Source organism: Aedes albopictus, chromosome 2 (assembly GCF_035046485.1).
Source record: "Aedes albopictus strain Foshan chromosome 2, AalbF5, whole genome shotgun sequence".
NCBI lineage: Eukaryota > Metazoa > Arthropoda > Insecta > Diptera > Culicidae > Aedes > Aedes albopictus.
The window spans coordinates 416,421-435,318 of record NC_085137.1 but is presented as its reverse complement, the minus strand read 5'-3'; the positions used below and the strand labels follow the sequence as shown (position 1 = coordinate 435,318).

General features: G+C 40.1%; 1 protein-coding gene across 7 annotated transcripts in view; it reads left to right on the top strand.

Annotated features, from left to right (window-relative positions):
* The window catches only part of LOC109416814 (apoptosis-resistant E3 ubiquitin protein ligase 1), a 118,847-nt gene that overhangs the window by 74,085 nt on the left and 25,864 nt on the right, over nt 1-18,898 (top strand). Inside the window, exon 1 of one of the 7 annotated variants that reach the window (XM_019690881.3) lies at nt 565-921. The exons of the other annotated variants lie outside the window; for them this stretch is intronic. Within the exon in view, the coding sequence (XP_019546426.3) occupies nt 765-921 (157 nt within the window). The 5' untranslated portion in view covers nt 565-764. Of the gene's footprint in view, nt 1-564; nt 922-18,898 lie in introns of those variants that run through there. 7 annotated transcript variants of the gene reach the window in all.

Sequence of the window (18,898 nt, the reverse complement as noted above, 5' to 3'; positions counted from 1 at the left end):
ATTTTCTAAGGAAATCATTTACTGAACTTCTAAAATAAATCGCCTAAAGAATTTTCTTTAAAAATATCTGGGGAAAATGCTTTTTATTCGGAGGAATTTCTGATGAGCTAGTTACTCATTGAGTAACTGGGAGTAGCGTCAATGGCACCACTACTGAGAATGAATGTGAGTATCATATCGCATCAATTTCACTCATGACTGGGTATAGGTCCATATCAGTAAACCGCTCAAGGATGAAAGGTTTTACCTTTTTAAGACCCTACCTTCAGACTTCGAGGTACTATTGACGTCCCCTTTTCATCTGCACTTTACTCAATTATTTTTCCCTGAGTTGGTTAAAAATCGAAAGCGTCATCAAGAATCTATAAGTAATCTACAGATAGAGCTTTAGCGCTGAAAAGTGCCAGTTTAGATGTAACACTAACCCGAACTACTTCATGACTTTAGGTTGTACAAAACGTTTTACCAGATAGTTTTATTCGCACAGCACGAGAGCGCGATGCGAATGAAACTATTTTCGCTAGAAATACCCGGTGTACACACCATTTCCATCCCCCCTGTAGGAACTGGAAAACTAGAACTTCTCCATGCTGGTGGTTCGTGGTCAGCTATAATTTCCATGCTACATCAGAATATAGTCTTTAGCCAGCCGTGAGTCGAGCGGGAACGATTGTTTTACTCTTTGCGGTCTCTCTGTCGTCGTCGTCGTCGTCGTCGTCGGTTATCGCCGGCCCGGTGCAGCAGTCCATATAGTTTAGTAGTTGATGTTACCGCTGCTGTCACCATCGTCGTCGTTGTCATCGTCGTCATCATCCTCATCATCGGTGCTATCCAGTCCATCGTCGACGTCGTCGTTGTCATCGTTCGTTGTTCTACCGGTTACAAATGCTTACGGATGGAAACAAACCCGTTTGGCCAAAGGTGATTTAGCGAACCATCGTCGTCGTCGTTTAATTAGATCTCTCTTCTTGGCGTTTACCGAATGGGAATTAAAACCAAGTGGGATCGTAAAACGGGCAGTGCGATTGTGAAAACAGTTTTCAATTGGATTAGTCCGAGAGGCAGTAAAGATAGTTGAGGGTGACTATCGTACGATCTAGAGCGGGTGTGTTTGTTCTAATCAAGAGTAGGTTAATTGTTGGGATGGCAAACAGAACGTAGTCAGGTGGAATGCATTGAAAACATCCTATTCTGTTAAGTCCTAGTGTCTGTTACATCAGTCTACCACACATAAGTTCATTTGGAGTGAACTGAAACTAAACTGCAGATAGTTATAATAATGTCCGACATCAAGCCGCATATAAAACAAACAATGATATTCCACCCAAGTAGCATTTTCAGTCCAATATACAAGACGAATTTAGGAGAATCAGCATAAAACCAAAATAAAATGTAAAAGATTTCGGTTCTGAAAACCTCTACAAGACTTAATGGTCATCGAAATGTTACTTTGGCATGGACCTAAATAACAAAACGGCAAACGCGAGGGCTTTCAGCAAGATTGTGGATGAGGATGTCTGTGTTCGATTCCCGTCGGTTTCGAATCTTTACGTAGTGTGACCCTTCTTAATTTCCTATGGCATAATGTATCCTCGTATCTGCCAAACAATTTACGAATGTTGATCATATTTCCATTGATAAGTGTTAATGTGCTAACAACATTGTGTTAGAATCAGATATGGTTAACCAAATACACTATACTGGACAACAGAAAAGAATAGAAGTGAACCATGGTAACAGCTTTCCTTCAACCAACATGTACACGAAGTCGAACAGGTCACAGTGGGCGAGCGAATGCATCATCATTGTCTCTCCAAGGGGGAGGCTTTCATCTCAAATAAAGAAAAATCAATCAATCAATCATTGTCTTTCCATTATCTATGCTCTATATTGACCAATGTTCTAACACATCACTGCTATCTAAAAATGCAGGATCGGCACACGGTTAACTGCGTCTACCAGTGTACAAAATTTCATCTGAATTGGTTGAAAACTGACCAAGTTGTAGCAAAAATACTACCCGTGCAAAAAATGAATCTGTTATATTGTACCTTTTTTCCAGAAAATCCAAGATGGAGAAGTATGATTGCGTTTTGGATCGTCGTCTCCGGAGTTCCGTAATTGAGTGAATTTAGAAAACAGCTTCCATTTTGTATTTTTGCCAAAGTCTGAATTGAATCTTATCATTCCATGTATGTCATACACTAAATACAAAATTTCAGGTGTCGCTGTCAGGTGTCATGTCATGAAAATAACTTCATTGAATGGATAAAAGTGTGACATTTATCAACATGTCACTTGAGTTTTATTGAAAGGTTATTTGGAAGGCACGAAAGGGACTGTGAGTGCCATGTGGATTATTAAGGGATTTTTTTTTCTTGTGAACAATTTTATATCAGGTCTTGAGGTCGACACTAGTTTGCCCAAGCCGAGATATTCTAAAAAACCCTTAATAATACATCTAGCGGTGATAGTGCCTTTCTGGTGCCTTAGGAACCCTATTTCATTTCAACAAAACCCAACTTTCATTCGTTCAACAAAAATCCATTTCATGGCACCAGAAATCATATCGTTTATCTGGCTTCTGATTTTTAAACCTTAAACTCTATCTTAAATATCGAGCCGCCATCTGGAATTTTGGACCACCATTATAGTCACCATTTTTGGACTCCTTATATCAACCTCGTACCAAATATACCCATACAGTGATAGACATTCGTTTAGCCGAGACCAAAAAGAGTGTCAGGAAACCCATACAAAAGATTTTATGATAAAACTTTTTTATCGTAGTGATAGTATATCTAGTACTGTTTCATAAAAATGTGATACATCACACTTACATATACACTGAAACAAAAACGAGGGTAAAAACCCTTCAAATGTCAGTTTTTGCCTAGACATTCGTTTAGCCGAGGTAAATGAAAAATTGGTTTTCAATAGTTTTTTTTTGCAATTTCGTGAATATATTTCGAGGATATACTTCAAGGCATTTAGTTTATGACGTGTTATCAAGATAATTGACCTTAAAAGTTTATTTATTTGTGAAATTCAGAGAAATGTTATAAAAAAATGTCCCGATAACGAGAAGCGACGATAACAAATTTATTCAAGAAAAATTATTTCTGTAAACACTCAAACGTAAGCTAGATTGGCAGTTTTGAAAATATGGCACAGAATTATTGTTAGAACTGTTCAAATTATTACATAAAATGTCATGAAAAAATTAAGTATACTAGTTTTTGGTTGTTTAAACTTTAAAATGGGATTCATAAAAGCTAAAATAAATAGTTCTGCATTGAAATAAAGACGTGCCCTAATGCCTGTGGATTATACCTGTTTGATACTAGCATTAATAAATGAGTTAGAAGACTACTAAGTGAAAGAACTGCAAGTAGTGTAGGAATTGTTGTACCCTGTTTATTTAAAAGCAGATGTTCATACAAAAATGCAAGATATGGTCAAACAATTGGCTTATTTCATTCAATCTGGAGAAATCTATTATAGATGAGTATTAGTTGTGAATTACATTCATTTTTAACATGATTTATTTGAAAAGAATGTCTAAATTATGAAACAAGTAGTTTATGCTAGAAATTTGAATACTTTCAGTGCCATTTCTCAAAATATGAGTCGTCCAATGTATGTTATTTCAGCCAGAATACAGTCTGCAAGGTATTGGGAGCTATTAAAAGACGTATTAGTAGTAAACGCTGTGATTTATGCAAGTGAAACCATAATATTTCATCAAAACAATACTTAAATACATGATTTTTTGATGGTTTGCGTTATATTTTTCTGTTAAAAACATTGTTTTTCGTAAATTTTCAACCTGCTTTGGTCATGAAACTTTCATTGCATTCTTTTGAAACACTTCCGATAAAAATAACTACATCAAATCTCAATTTGGAAACATTTACAATAATATGACATATTTATATGAGATGTATGCAAAATTAATATGGCAACGCTTCCAAAAACGAACTAATTCATGATTTACAAGTCGATCTATAATGCAGGTCACCATACAAAATGACTTTATTGGATATTTTTCGAAATTTGTTAGTTTTTTATTATGGAATTCTAAAAAATGTTCAATTCGGCTAAACGAATGTCTAGGCAAAAAATAACATTTGAAGGGTTTTTACCCTCGTTTTTGTTTCAGTGTATATGTAAGTATGATGTATCACATTTTTATAAAACAGTACTAGATATACTATCACTACGATAAAAAAGTTTTATCATAACATCTTTTGTATGAGTTTCCTGACATTTTTTTGAAAATTTTTTAGCCTCGGCTAAACGAATGTCTATCACTGTATTGCATAATTTTAGAGCTGTTAGAAGTAACATAGCTGGGTACACTGCACGGTGCATATTGAAAATAGGAAACATCTCTGAGATGTCATGGTGACGTGTCTTATTGCAAGAAGTGTCATTGAATCCCAAGCAGGAATGAATAACTCATACATAACTGCAGCATAACTAAGTCAGGTATCATACCTACCTGAACAAGGTATTGATCGGTTGGTATGGTTTTGAAAATAACATGCAATGGCAGGGAAAGAAAGCCCTTCAATTAATAACTGTGGAAGTGCTCAAAGAACACTAAGTTGAAGTGATGCAGACCAAGTCCCAGTGCGGACGTAGAGCCACAAAAAAAGAAAAAAAGAAATAAAAAAGGTATTAGTAGAGCACCTCAACGAGTTATTGGTTCGGTGTTGAGGACTGCTTGAGCTATTGTTCAATTATGCAGGGTGAGTATTCGGTTTCCCATACCTGATAAGTATTCTTCAGCTATTTTCTCCTGCTCGGGATGACTGTTAGACAGCGTTTTACCTCAAAATTCTAGCTCCCAGTGCACCAGTTATGTACCAGTAAATTGGTCATAGTTGATTTTCAACCTTAAACGATGCAAATCAACAAAAAACATTTTGTGAACAAAAGATCACGTTAAAAAATAATTGTTGCACTTATTTAAACTTCAAAAATTGCTTAAATATTAATAAAAATAAAAAAAAATCCCTAAAATATCGGCTAACTTGCACGCTATTTTGCCATAGTGTACCAGTTATTGCTTATCCTATAAGAAATGCATGCAAATAGAGCGAAGTGATGATGAAGATGATGGTAGCCCGATAGCAATGGGCTGTCCATCCAATGTGATTTGATCACATTGATAATGATAATTATACAACCAAGATCATACAATTATATATAGTGCAAGCCATCGCATTGGAGGATGCCCCAATGAATGTGAAAAAGAAGGATCTGTCATTCTCCACATAAAAGTTATAATAAGAAGTTGGCATCTCCACTCTTTCCAACCATTATGTTTCGACTGACTGCTCTTATTTCCCTCCACTCCAAAAAATAGTTGTTTTATACCAAATGTTTTATAATATCAAAAAAGCATCATATCATAGTTTTCCCTCATAACTCTGGAGCAACATTTGAAAAGGGCATACAAGCATTGGTAAACAATAACTTCACACGTCGCTCCTGAGCCCCCTCAACTTATTCACAAAAACTAAGACCGTTATCAGATAGAGCAAACATCGATCTTTCGGATAGCGGTGTTCATTTGCGTGGGCGGGCTGCTGTTATGCCCTACGGAGCATTTTAGAAAAAAGACACAAGACCTCTTGGGCCCTTTTCAAATGTTGCTCCAGAACTTACTTATTTTTCTCGTTTCTCGTTCATTCGTGCTAGCAACGAATCTTACCAAGTATCCACAAACTCCCAGGTCAAACCAAATGTGATGATGATGATCCTTTAATGTAACTTTCTCCAGTGAATATTTCCCGTTTGTTCCTCAGACTTCGCTGCGTTGACATTCTTCCGACATCAGCTTTTAGGACTTGAAAAAAAAAACAGGAACTTCCCTCATATAGATGATCAACAAATCCGGAAAACCTGTGATAGGCGTCCTGACAAAGGAAAATCAGCAAAACTCTTTTCTTGATATTTAGTTTGTTCACTCGAAGATTTGACTTGGAAAAATTGGAGGAGCACAAAATTTTTTTCGCATGCAAATAGTGCGAATTGGAGCCGAAATTTGGAAATGTGTCCACAACTGGTACAGGGTTCCTATCATTGGCATACCAAAAGTAGTTTTGACTCCGTTTCTATGTATTTCCTGTAAAGCATGGAAACTCATCATTCATTCGACACACCGATGACATTTGTCAATATTCTTATTTTTGTAAAAATTAGTTTTCCTTAGGTAGAGCCAGGACTGGTCAGGCACCCTAAATATCCTAAATTTGAAAAAGTATCCTAAATGGAATTCGAGCTCAATTGCAATATAATACTTAGTAAGTGACACACATTAAAATCATTATATATTTACTTAAAAACTATCTTAATTCAGACAGGCGTAACAGGCTAAAAGAGTGTGTGTGATACACCAAACCCCCCTGTGCCGAGCAGGAATAAATAACTCCCACATTACCACGGGATACCAAAGCCTGGTATTATACCAAACCAATGTGTTAGATGATTATCCTGGTATTTTAAATAGCTTATTTTGGCTTGTACAGGTATGTATAAAATTACTGACCAAACATACCACAACGAGCTATTGGATTGTTATTAAGGACTGCATGTAGGTGCTGCCTAAAAGGCCGTATAGGTAAATAGCTGATAGGGTAGTACCTCAATTACACTGGAACCTCTTTTTATGCAGATGAGGTATATGCAATTATAATTTATGTACCTTTTTCATGACGAGTCTAGTCTAGTCTACACATATACAGGGGATAGACAAAATGATCGGGACAGGCAAAATTTTAACTTTTCAAAAAATGTCCAATTAGCTGTAACTTTTCGAGAAGTGCATCAAATATTCTCAAATTTTCACTGTAAGTCGATCAACTAGTTGTGTATAAGTGGATACAATTTGGAAAACATCGGGCTATTGTGCACGAAGTTATAAGCATTTCAGAAAAAGGTAGAATTATGCGATAGCCAACTTTGAGCTGTTATATCTCCGGATTCAATGAACCGAATGCAATGAAATTTTGTCCATTTATGACTTATATAATGAGCTCTGAAAAACGTTTCACTCAACTTTAAATTATTAACAAGAGAAAAAGTTATAGCAATTTCATTAATTTTATGATTTTTTAGTAAATTGGTCTATTTTTAATATGCATCCCATTACTTTTTCAATGAATTGCCTCCTATGTTGTTACTTTCTTTCAAAACATATCTGTATTCAAGACAATCAGAGGGAATTTAAATGAACTACAATTAGCATCTTGAATTTAGAAACGATGTTGAAATTTGAGAAAATTTGGTGTTTTATTAGAAAAAATATCTAATCGTTATAATCTTCTTCCGTGTTAAAAATTTTAAGTTGTGTCAAAAGTTTTTCAAAGCTCATTATATAAGTCATAAATGGTCAAAATATCAATACTTTCGGTTCATTGAATCCGGAGATATAACAGCTCAAAGTTGGCTATCGGAGAATTCTACCTTTTTCTATAATCTTTATAACTTCGTGCAGAATAGTCCGATCTTTGCCAAATTTTGTCCACTGATACACAACTAGTTGATCAACTTACAGTGAAAATTTGAGTATATTTGATGCACTTTTCGAAAAGTTACAGCTATTTGAAATTTTTTTGAGAAGGGAAAATTTTGCCTGTCCCGATCATTTTGTCTATCCCCTGTACAGCCATTCATTGAAAGAACCCTGGAAAATGATAGAATCGAACACTTCTATCATTTTTCTTGTCATTATCACTGCTAGCAGTACATCGGAGATGCAATACAAGGATTGATGCGGACAGGCATACTGTGCAGCGACATTAGCATAATAAAACTAAAGAACGGAACATCTCGTACCAATCGCTCAGTACAGAATGCAGTACACAGATAGAAATAATGAGGTTTACACGTCATGTGAACTTCATTTCAGTCATGTAAACTTAGTGTTATGATGGTTTACATGATATATCATGCAAAGTTTTGTTATATGTCATAAACACTCAGAGTCATGCTGATTTACATGACATATAATGGAAATTCACATGATATTTCATGATTTTTACACAATATGTGATGTAAACCTCTGTGATATCCCACGCATCATATCTCACAGAATTTAACATTCTTTTTTCGATCTCTTTATAAATGTACAGTAAATACGTTAGGAGTGACTTTGCTAAGAAAGTTAATGTCACTCCGTCGAAGCTCTTCTTCCTAGAATGAGACAAGGGAATTTAATAAAGTCCAGGCTTGAAATCCTAAGCTCAAGCGCCATTACTTGCTCTCCGAAGCGAGACAAAAAGTAGTGCGATCCCTTCCTCAAGTACATAAATACATATGTATAATGGAAGTGTATATGTAATATAGAAAATATCCCAAAAGAAATCGATAGATCAATTGTGATTGTGGTATAGACAACAACACAATTCAAATCAAAACAAACTCACCTATATCATCAATTCAAAATAGGACCGGATGTCCTTTTCTTTTGAACAGTCAAACTTATTTTCCCAAATAAAGCGCTAGCAACACCATCTTCATAACGCATGCCATGCTCTCTAAACCGTTCATTAATGATGCAGCAGTTGAAGAAACGGCCTCTCAATATGCATTGCACATCCTTGCGTTGCTCAGCTGCCACTCGATCACATGTAGTTATATTTCTTCCTTGGCACTATTTTGGCACAAATTGCTTATATTGAAAGATATTCGTTTAGCAAACTTTTCACTAAACGATCATTAAACACATTCACAACAGCTATCTCACTAGGAAAACGTGTTCTTTTGAAAATGCTACAGCCTGTTCCCACTGAGCCGCAACTGAGCTATCAGCTCAAAATTCGCATATTTTCCTCACTGAAATCTTCTAAGTGACGCAATTTGAACTCCCATCAGCCTACATTCTTCAAAACTTCGGTTACTTCAGCATGAGGAAAAACACGACGCAAGAGAGATTTTGACACCCGTATTCGCACGCGACACACTGAGATCTTATTCATGTACCATTTGTATGTCTATAAAATGAGAGAGAGAGGTATTCAGATCCAATAGAGGCTTGCAGCTGAAACCTAACCTCAACGAATTCTGATACGATTTGTAAACATTGCCCTCATTTTTTTTTAGGGCAAGGATGGCTTGGACCGACGCCGAAGGAAATAAAGAGAAGGAGACCATGATGACGTCAGTGTGCAAGCGCTCATTAGCCTCTCCACCCTTTAACCCTCTAAGGGGCGATTTCTTCACCCTGGCTTAAGCGTTAAACCTGGTTTAACTATATGGGTAAGCCTGGCTTACCGGTTAAGCCGAGGTGAAGAAATCGGCCCTAATACCCAACCCAGCCTTTAGACGGGGTATAGTTTGAGTATTTTTGTAATTTTAGTTTAGTGGGCAATCAAAATTTTTATATTTTTGGCTGATATTTAGGACTGTTCTGTATATCTCAAAACGGTTTTTGGTGTCTTTTAAACCGTATTTACATTTTTAAAAAATTATTGAAAAATTGATGTTTTAGTCACTTTTCAGATGTCACTGATTATTTAGTATTGAATAGCTACAATTAACATATTTAAAAATTTTCCCAAATCATTCTATCATAGTAAAATAGTTTAAGGGAGTCGAATACACTCTAAAATTATTTTCCTTAAAATTACACGGAAAACAAAATTTTCAGTGAAAAAAAATAAAAATTTAAATATTTCAACAATAATCGTAAAATCTCAAAATGTTTTCGTCCCAAAAAATCCGCCACCCAAATAGGCTTCCAGTCGGGGCCCGTGGCGTAGTGGTCCACACGTTCGCTTCATAAGCGGATGGTCATGGATTCGATCCCAGCCCCGGCACATGCAATTTTTCGTCAGTTGCTCTTTCCCCCAAGAGCAGCTGACACCTGACCCTCTTCGGAGCATATAGCTCTAACGGACCCGGAATTTGGATATCGGCGAACCGCAACTCATAATAGACGACCCCCAATTGGACTGGAAAAGGAACAGCAGCCAATACATCAGCACCATCGTGCTCATCATTCTACCGTGGACAGGGTAGAAAAGTTGAAGCAGCACAAGGCACCAGTTCGATATAGTTAAATTAGAATAGAATACATGTAGGCGCTGTACAAAAGTGTAAGTACAGTGTCCAATCGGAATTGCTCGTAGTGCCCTAGTGGACAAAAGAGCTGTGTAAATTAGGTTAAGTGATTAAGAATAAAAAAATAGGCTTCCAGGAAAAATATAAAAATATGGGGATGTTTGAAAATAAAAATTAGAAAAATCAAAAACCGAAATTGGCAAAATCGAGAATTAAAAAGAATCATCTTCCAAAACATGTTTAAATCAATTTTAGATGACGAAAAATGATATTTAGATCAAAATCAAAACTTTGGGTATTAGAGGGTTAATGCTGTCTTGCTCTCTCCTACAGCAGATTTGACGTTTACTGAGGTCTCTGTTTTCAAATTTTCCGAATGAGTGAGGAAGATAGCACAAAACGGCGCAAAGGCTAATATTGTGCATAAGAAAATGTAATAGTTATTGTAAGGCGCCATCCCCAAATTACGTAACGCTCTAATGGGAGGGCGGAGTATGGCCTAGCGTTACGGCCTATACAAAAAAAATTGGGTTTCCATACGAAAAAGCGTTACGGTGGGGGGAAGGGAGGGTCGAAAAATGTCGATTTTAGCGTTACGTAATAAATAGATGCTGCCTAACTATGGTAATGATGGCCAAGGGTGTTTAAGGGGGAGAGCAAAGGGAAGTTGCTGGGACGTTTCAGATGACGGCAAGGGGTTTCAGCAGGTTTCAGGGGCGTTTTAACCCGGGTGGAGGCGAAATACTGACAATCAAAACATGATATTGGTTTGATTGATATAAGAGATAAAAGATCTGAAATTAACATCTTGAAATGTTCTTGGAACATCTGAACAATATCAAAATTTGATATTTTAAGATCAAACGAATAACTCGCTGCTATTGATTAGATCTTACAAAATCTAAATATGATATGTTGATGGTTTATTTTTAGGTTTATGATTTATTTTTAGATCTTTTATCTCTTGTCAATCGAACCCATACATGATATTCTTAAAAGTTTGAAATACTTCCAAAATGATTTTTGCATTTCAACAGAAACAACCAAAACTGGTTCACCAAGTTCTCCAAACTGGCGAGGTGACGCATTACTTGTCTATTTTTAAACCATTATCACTTTTTGATCTCCATATCAAAATATGCTATTATTAAGCTACTCGGGAAGAAGGTCTCTGTGTCATCTCAGAGGCATTTGAGGGGTCTTAGGGGAGTTTTAGGGTGCCCGAGGGCAGCTCATGTGGTTTCAAGGCGTCTCTGGGGCGCTTAAGTGTCTCGGGGCTGTTCAGAGGCTCGCAGGGGGTTTTAAGAGGGTTCCAAAAGATTTCAGAAGGGTTTCTGGAAGTGTCAGGAGCGTTTCAGGAGTTCTCATGGAATTCCAGGAGGGTTCTGATGCGTTTCAGTAGGTCCATAGGCGCCAAATTGTGATGTAGTTGGGGGGGCGAAGCTCTCCAAAATTGGACAATATCCAACTTTTTTTTTACTTAATGCACTAGTTTTCACGTAAATATGCCTAAACTAGATGAACTGCGTCGAAATTTTACGAATTTGGTTGATTTTGAGAGGCCTCGCCCCCCCAACTACGTCACAAATTGGCGCGTATGAGTAGGTCCAAGTGGTTTTCAAGGGGGTACCAAGAGACCTCGGAGACGTTTATGGTGTATCAGTGTCTTAGGGGCTTCAGAAGGTCTCAGGGGGGCTTCAAGTGGTTTTAAAGACTTTGAAGGAAATCTCAGGGAGTTTCTAGAGGGCTCCTGTGGCATTTCAGGGGGGACCTGGAGGTCTCAGAAGAGTTTTATGTGGTCTCAGAAAGTATCGAGAGGTCTCAGGGGCGTTTCAGGGGGTCTCAATGAATTTCAGGAGTTCTCGGGGATTTCTAGGGGTTCTCCGGAGGGAGTCTCAGTATCGTTCCAGAGGGTCTCAGAGGCTTTACGGGGGATTTTAGGGGTAGCAAGAGATCACAGAGGTTCTAAGTGGCTTTCCAAGAGTTCCAGGAGGTTTCACAGGGGCTCCAAGGGCGTTTCAGAATGATCCAGGAAATATCAGGGGGTCTCAGGGGCTTTTCAGAGAGTCCCAGCGGAGCGACAATGGGCAAACAAGACGTATAAAATGCGAATACATTCAATATATCTGTTCGGAGTAGATGGGTTTGGATGAATGGGGACGGTGTCATGTGTCGCAAGATGTTGGAAATCAGAGTATTGAGCTAGTTTTACTCCGCTTTCTCTCTTCACTTTCAATTCTCCGAGAAATTTCACTTACGGAAAGTTTTATTGTATCGTCGTTGGAAGTGAGAATGGGTCGAATATGCATACTTCCGCATTCATTGATCAATAACTTTAGCGTCTTTTCTTTACACTTTGTGTCAAAAATTTATCCAAACCCATCTACTCCGAGTAAAGATATTGAATTCATTCGCATATTATGCCTCTTTTTTCATTGTGGAGCATTTCAGGGGGTCCCAGACCTTTCAAGGGATGTTCCAGGGGATTGCGAAGTCATTGAAGAGGGTCACAGGGACCTTTCAGGGAGTTTCAGGAGGTTACAAGAGAATCTGAATCTATAACATTCCCCAGAAAACCATTTTCCAGAAAACATTAATTTTTCGGGTATGATACGGGTATGAAGACATTTGGCAAAAGGGATGTTTGGCATAAATTGAAGAACGGCCTTAAATAGAAAGAAGACAAACTTGTTAGTGGCGTATTATATTCGAACTCTTATTATCTCTTTTGGTTATTTTTGCTTCAGCAAATATGACATTTTTCCGAAAAGGGAATTGTGGCTGAACGCCATTTGGCCGAATGGCATTTGGCCTAAAAATAAATGATAAACACATTCATTCACAGGGACTATGTCTCTGTTGTAACTAGAAAGAGCATCCTATGATACAAAGAAGGGAACATCTTTGAAAAAAATATTGGCAGTTTTAATCTCTGAAAATTGCTGAAAATACTTCGAAGTATTTGAGTTTAAATTACAGCATATACAAATGAATTTCATGAACATAGTAATTCTACGTCATTTTATTATATTTTTTTCATGCAAATGATTTGTTCCCCAATTTAACTTACTTTTTGAGCTGCGTATTCCTTACGATATCCATTCAACGATTGTGTAATCACTCCTTCGAAGCTGATTGCTGCGGAAGTGCTGATGTTGTCGTTGGTATCTTCCATCGTTGCCTCCCTCATTTACCGCACTCAATTTGTGTGAGGATGGTGCTGCTGATGCTGATGCTACCATCGCAATCTCATCGATATTGTCATCCCCCAAAAGAGCAAAGGGGGGCCCGTGATTGGGTTATGCTGTATACATATACCAGCTAGATTAAGACTAGCGCAAGAACAGGAAGAATCTGCCATCTATTTTGTCACCATGCCAAACCAGAAAGTCATCATCTAACGATATGGCAGCTGGGGCCATTTGATGATGGTTGGTAGGTACGTTGAAAGCCGAGTTTCATCGAAAATGGGTGGGCTGCTGTGACATGTACAACGATATTGCATTTGAAGCTTTTCTTTTGTGTCGCAAAAAGTTGCCGCTGACGGTTCGAGCAGTCATTACACAAGTAAAGTGTGAGAATTATTCCTAAATCTAGAACATACACTGAAACCTCAATTTGGGTAGCATCCATTTGGGTAAAATCTATTTTAGTCCCTCCAATTAGGTAACGTTACCTAAATGGAACTTGAATATGTTCAGAGCAGTTGGAGTATTCAAGATTACAGTTAAAGTTGGTTTACGGGGAAAAAAAGGCAGAATTAAGAGTTGAGGGACGTTTACGGAGTGTTTAAGGGTTAAAAGTCTAAGAGTACTCGAGAACTCCCTGGAGTTCAGGCCATCTGATCTACAAGCGTAATCAGTGAACTATAGGAGCATTATGAATGAAATTTATGCTTGTTGCTATGTGTTTTCAAGTGGTGAGTTCGTTGCCAGTTTGAGGATCTCCAAGAACTTTCTTGCGTACAGGTCATCGGATCTACCAATGATTCTTTAAGGTTCTCCAAGAACTCCCTTGAAAATAGGTCATCGAATCCAAGTAACATTTTGTTGGCCAATTAGTCTTGTAGAGGCTTTGACAACCAGCATAAAACCTAAACCTTTTATTTTAGTTTTATGATGGTTATGAAACCCTCTTCTAGTCTATTTGACTAAAAATGTTACTTGGGAATCAACGAGGGCTACTAGAGCATTAAGAATGAGGTTTATACTCACACAGTCCCAGGCATCTATGTTCTATCAAGCGGTTGGTTCTATGATTTTATTGCATATCCGAGAATTCCCTTGAGTTAAGGCCATCTGATCCACAAGCGTAATCACTAATCAGTGATCTATTGGAGTATTATGAATGAAATTTAGGCTTACATAGCCTCATGTTGCTATTTGCTGTCAAGTGATGAATTATTTGTCAGTTTGAGCATCTCCAAGAACTTCCTTGAGTATAGGTCATCGAATATACCAACGTAGTTGATTGTCTCTAAGAGATTTACGACTAAGGTTCATACTCACATTTTTCACGTTTAGAGGTAATCATACCATCTACCAGAGCTGCGGCAACACACGCGAGCTGGGAACAGCTTTCATCGTGATGGGTGATATGCAGAGGCGCGTGATCGGTTGGTGGCCGATCGACGAAAGAATGTGCAGGTTGAGGATCAAGGGCCGATTTTTCAACTTCAGCATAATAAACGTGCACAGCCCACACTCCGGAAGTACTGATGATGACAAGGACGCATTTTACGCGCAGCTCGAACGCGAGTACGACCGCTGCCCAAGCCACGACGTCAAGATCATCATAGGAGATTTGAACGCTCAGGTAGGCCAGGAGGAGGAATTCAGACCGACGATTGGTAAGTTTAGCGCCCACCAGCAAACGAACGAAAACGGCCTACGACTCATTGATTTCGCCGCCTCCAAAAATATGGCCATACGTAGCACCTTTTTCCAACACAGCCTCCCTTATCGTTACACCTGGAGATCACCACAGCAGACGGAATCTCAAATCGACCACGTTCTGATTGACGGACGGCACTTCTCCGACATTATCGACGTCAGGACCTATCGTGGCGCCAACATCGACTCCGACCACTATCTGGTGATGGTCAAACTGCGCCCAAAACTCTCCGTCATCAACAATGTACGGTACCGGCGACCGCCACGGTACAACCTAGAGCGACTGAAGCAACCGGATGTCACCTCAGCATACGCGCAGAATCTCGAAGCCGCGTTGCCAGACGAGGGCGAGCTCGATGAGGCCCCTCTAGAGGACTGCTGGAGTACAGTGAAAGCAGCCATCAACGACGCAGCCGAGAGCACCATCGGGTACGTGGAACGGAATCGACGAAACGAATGGTTCGACGAAGAGTGCAGAACGGTTTTGGAGGAGAAGAACGCAGCGAGGGCGATAATGCTGCAGCAAGGGACCCGACAGAACGTGGAACGTTACAAACAGAAGCGGAAACAGCAGACCCGCCTCTTTCGGGAGAAAAAGCGCCGCCTGGAAGAAGCGGAGTGTGAAGAAATGGAACTGCTGTGCCGTTCCCAAGAAACACGGAAGTTCTATCAGAAGCTCAACGCATCCCGCAACGGCTTCGTGCCGCGAGCCGAAATATGCAGGGATAAAGACGGAGGCCTCTTGACGGACGGACGTGAGGTGATCGAAAGGTGGAAGCAGCACTTCGATCAGCACCTGAACGGCGTGGAGAACGTAGGCACGGGAGCCCACGGCAACGGAAGGAACGACGACGCCAGTGCAGCGGAGGACGGAAATGAACCAACTCCCACGCTGAGGGAAGTTAAGGATGCCATTCACCAGCTCAAAACCAACAAAGCAGCTGGTAAGGATGGTATCGCAGCTGAACTCATCAAGATGGGCCCAGAAAAGTTGGCCACCTGTCTGCATCGGCTGATAGTCAGGATCTGGGAAACCGAACAGCTACCGGAGGAGTGGAAGGAAGGGGTAATCTGCCCCAGTCACAAGAAAGGCGACCATTTGGAATGTGAGAACTTCAGGGCGATCACTATTTTGAATGCTGCCTACAAAGTGCTATCCCAGATCATCTTCCGTCGTCTGTCACCTAAAACAAATGAGTTCGTGGGAAGTTATCAAGCCGGCTTCATCGACGGCCGGTCGACAACGGACCAGATCTTTACCGTACGGCAAATCCTCCAGAAATGCCGTGAATACCAGGTCCTAACGCACCACCTGTTCATTGACTTCAAAGCGGCATACGATAGTATCGACCGCGCAGAGCTATGGAGAATCATGGACGAAAACGGCTTTCCTGGGAAGCTGACTAGACTGATTAAAGCAACGATGGACGGTGTGCAAAACTGCGTAAGGGTTTCGGGTGAACTATCTAGTTCATTCGTATCTCACCGGGGACTGCGACAAGGTGACGGACTCTCATGTCTACTCTTCAACATCGCGCTGGAAGGTGTGATGCGACGAGCCGGGCTCAACAGCCGTGGAACGATTTTCACAAAATCCGGTCAATTTGTGTGCTTTGCGGACGACATGGACATTATCGCTAGAACATTTGGAACGGTGGCAGAACTGTACACCCGCCTGAAACGTGAAGCAGCAAAGGTCGGACTGATGGTGAATGCCTCAAAAACAAAGTACATGCTGGTAGGCGGAACCGAACACGACCGGATCCGTCTGGGTAGTAATGTTACGATAGACGGGGATACTTTCGAGGTGGTGGAGGAATTCGTCTACCTCGGATCCTTACTGACGGCTGACAACAACGTGAGCCGTGAAATTCGGAGGCGCATCATCAGCGGAAGTCGGGCCTACTACGGGCTCCAGAAGAAACTGCGGTCGAAAAAGATTCACCCACGCACCAAATGCACCATGTACAAAACGTTAATAAGACCGGTAATCCTCTACGGGCACGAGACATGGACCATGCTCGAGGAGGACCTACAAGCACTCGGAGTTTTCGAGCGACGCGTGCTAAGAACGATCTTCGGCGGTGTGCAGGAGAACGGTGTGTGGCGGAGAAGGATGAACCACGAGCTAGCTGCACTTTACGGCGAACCCAGCATCCAGAAGGTGGCCAAAGCTGGAAGGATACGGTGGGCAGGGCATGTTGCAAGAATGCCGGACAACAACCCTGCAAAGCTGGTGTTTGCAACGGATCCGGTTGGCACAAGAAGGCGTGGAGCGCAGAGAGCACGATGGGCGGACCAGGTGGAGCGTGACTTGGCGAGCATTGGGCGCGACCGAGGATGGAGAGCGGCAGCCACAAACCGAGTATTGTGGCGTACTATTGTTGATTATGTCTTGTCTTAATGATGTGGAACAAATAAATGTATGTTCATACTCACATAACCTCAGGTAACTATGATCTATCAAGTTTTGAGTTCAAAGAATCTTTAAGGGTCTCCAAGAACTCCCTTGAGTATAGGTCATCGAGGTCTACTAGGCAGTTATATCTAAGAGCATTAAGAATGAGGTTAATACTCACACAACCCCAGGTTGGTTCTATGATTGTATAGCAGTATCCGAGAACTCCCTTGAGTTAAGGCCATCTGATCTACAAGCGTTATCAGTGATCTATTGAAGCCTTATGAATAAAATTTATGCTTACACAGCCCCATGTTGCTATGTGTTGTCAAGTGGGGAGTTATTTGTCAGTTTGAGGATCTGCAAGAACTTCTTTGAGTATATGTAGGTCATCGGATCTACCAACATAGTTGATTGTCGCCTCTTAAACCCTCAAGAAACTTCCTTTAAATTCACCTGCGAGCCTCTGAAGCCCCCTTAAACACCCTGAAACGCATTTAAACCACTGAGAACAGACGTCTATCTTTACTTTCTGCCTTGTGTAAAACTTTGTAACGGTCATATCACAGTATGTCGTTATGCTCCCGTTGCGTGGCGTCAGCGTCCCGTCACTTATATTGTTGTGTTGTCATTTTTGTTTCCAGTGCTCGCCGTTTTTGGCCGTTTGGCGCTCGTGTCGCTTTGAGGGCTAGTGTATTTTAACAATGAACACTGCCATCATGGGATCAAATCGACTTTATATGTGGGGCAGTCTCCGTTGGTGGCGTTGAGGTACACTTAATTCCTTTACACACGATTTCGACGTATTTTTGTTTGAGCCTAAACGTCTGTTCTCTGTGTTTAAACGCCCTGAAACGCTTTGAAACGCGTCTAAAACACCTTTAAAACCTCCGTAAAAGTCACCTGAGAGCCTCTGATGTCCCCTAAAGCCCCTGTAAACCTCTTTAAGCGCCCTGAAACGTACTGAAACGCTTTGAACCTCCTCTGAAATATGTATAAAACCGCCGTGAAATTTACCTGCAAACCTCTGAAGCCCGCTTAAGCCCCTCTTAAACCACCTGAAACGCCCTGAAGCATAGCATAGCATAGCATAGCATGAATACTTGCACAAATCTTGGATGGAGTTGCAAAGTTGAATATATCCATTGACATTGCTGATGTCGCTACTATCTACAATGTCATAGATTCACTTAGCTTCACACACCTGGCCAAGTCCTTGCAAGCATTTATAAATCCCTTCATCAACTTAGAAAGAGCCCAGAACTGAAGCATCTTCCAATAGATGAAAGGATGTTGAAAATAGCGAATTTTCAACTTATATGCAGTTATAAAGTAAATATAATGAAGTAGAATTATTTATAAATAAATAACATTAGAAAGATCTCACCAATTGTTGTGGGTTTTTTGTGGTTCAATTCCGATCATCTCATTGTCTTGATTAATGTTCTTCTCTGTAAAGAACAACACAATACTCAGCAAAGAACAACACAATACTCCACCTGAAACGCCCTGAAACGCATTAAAACGCCTGCAA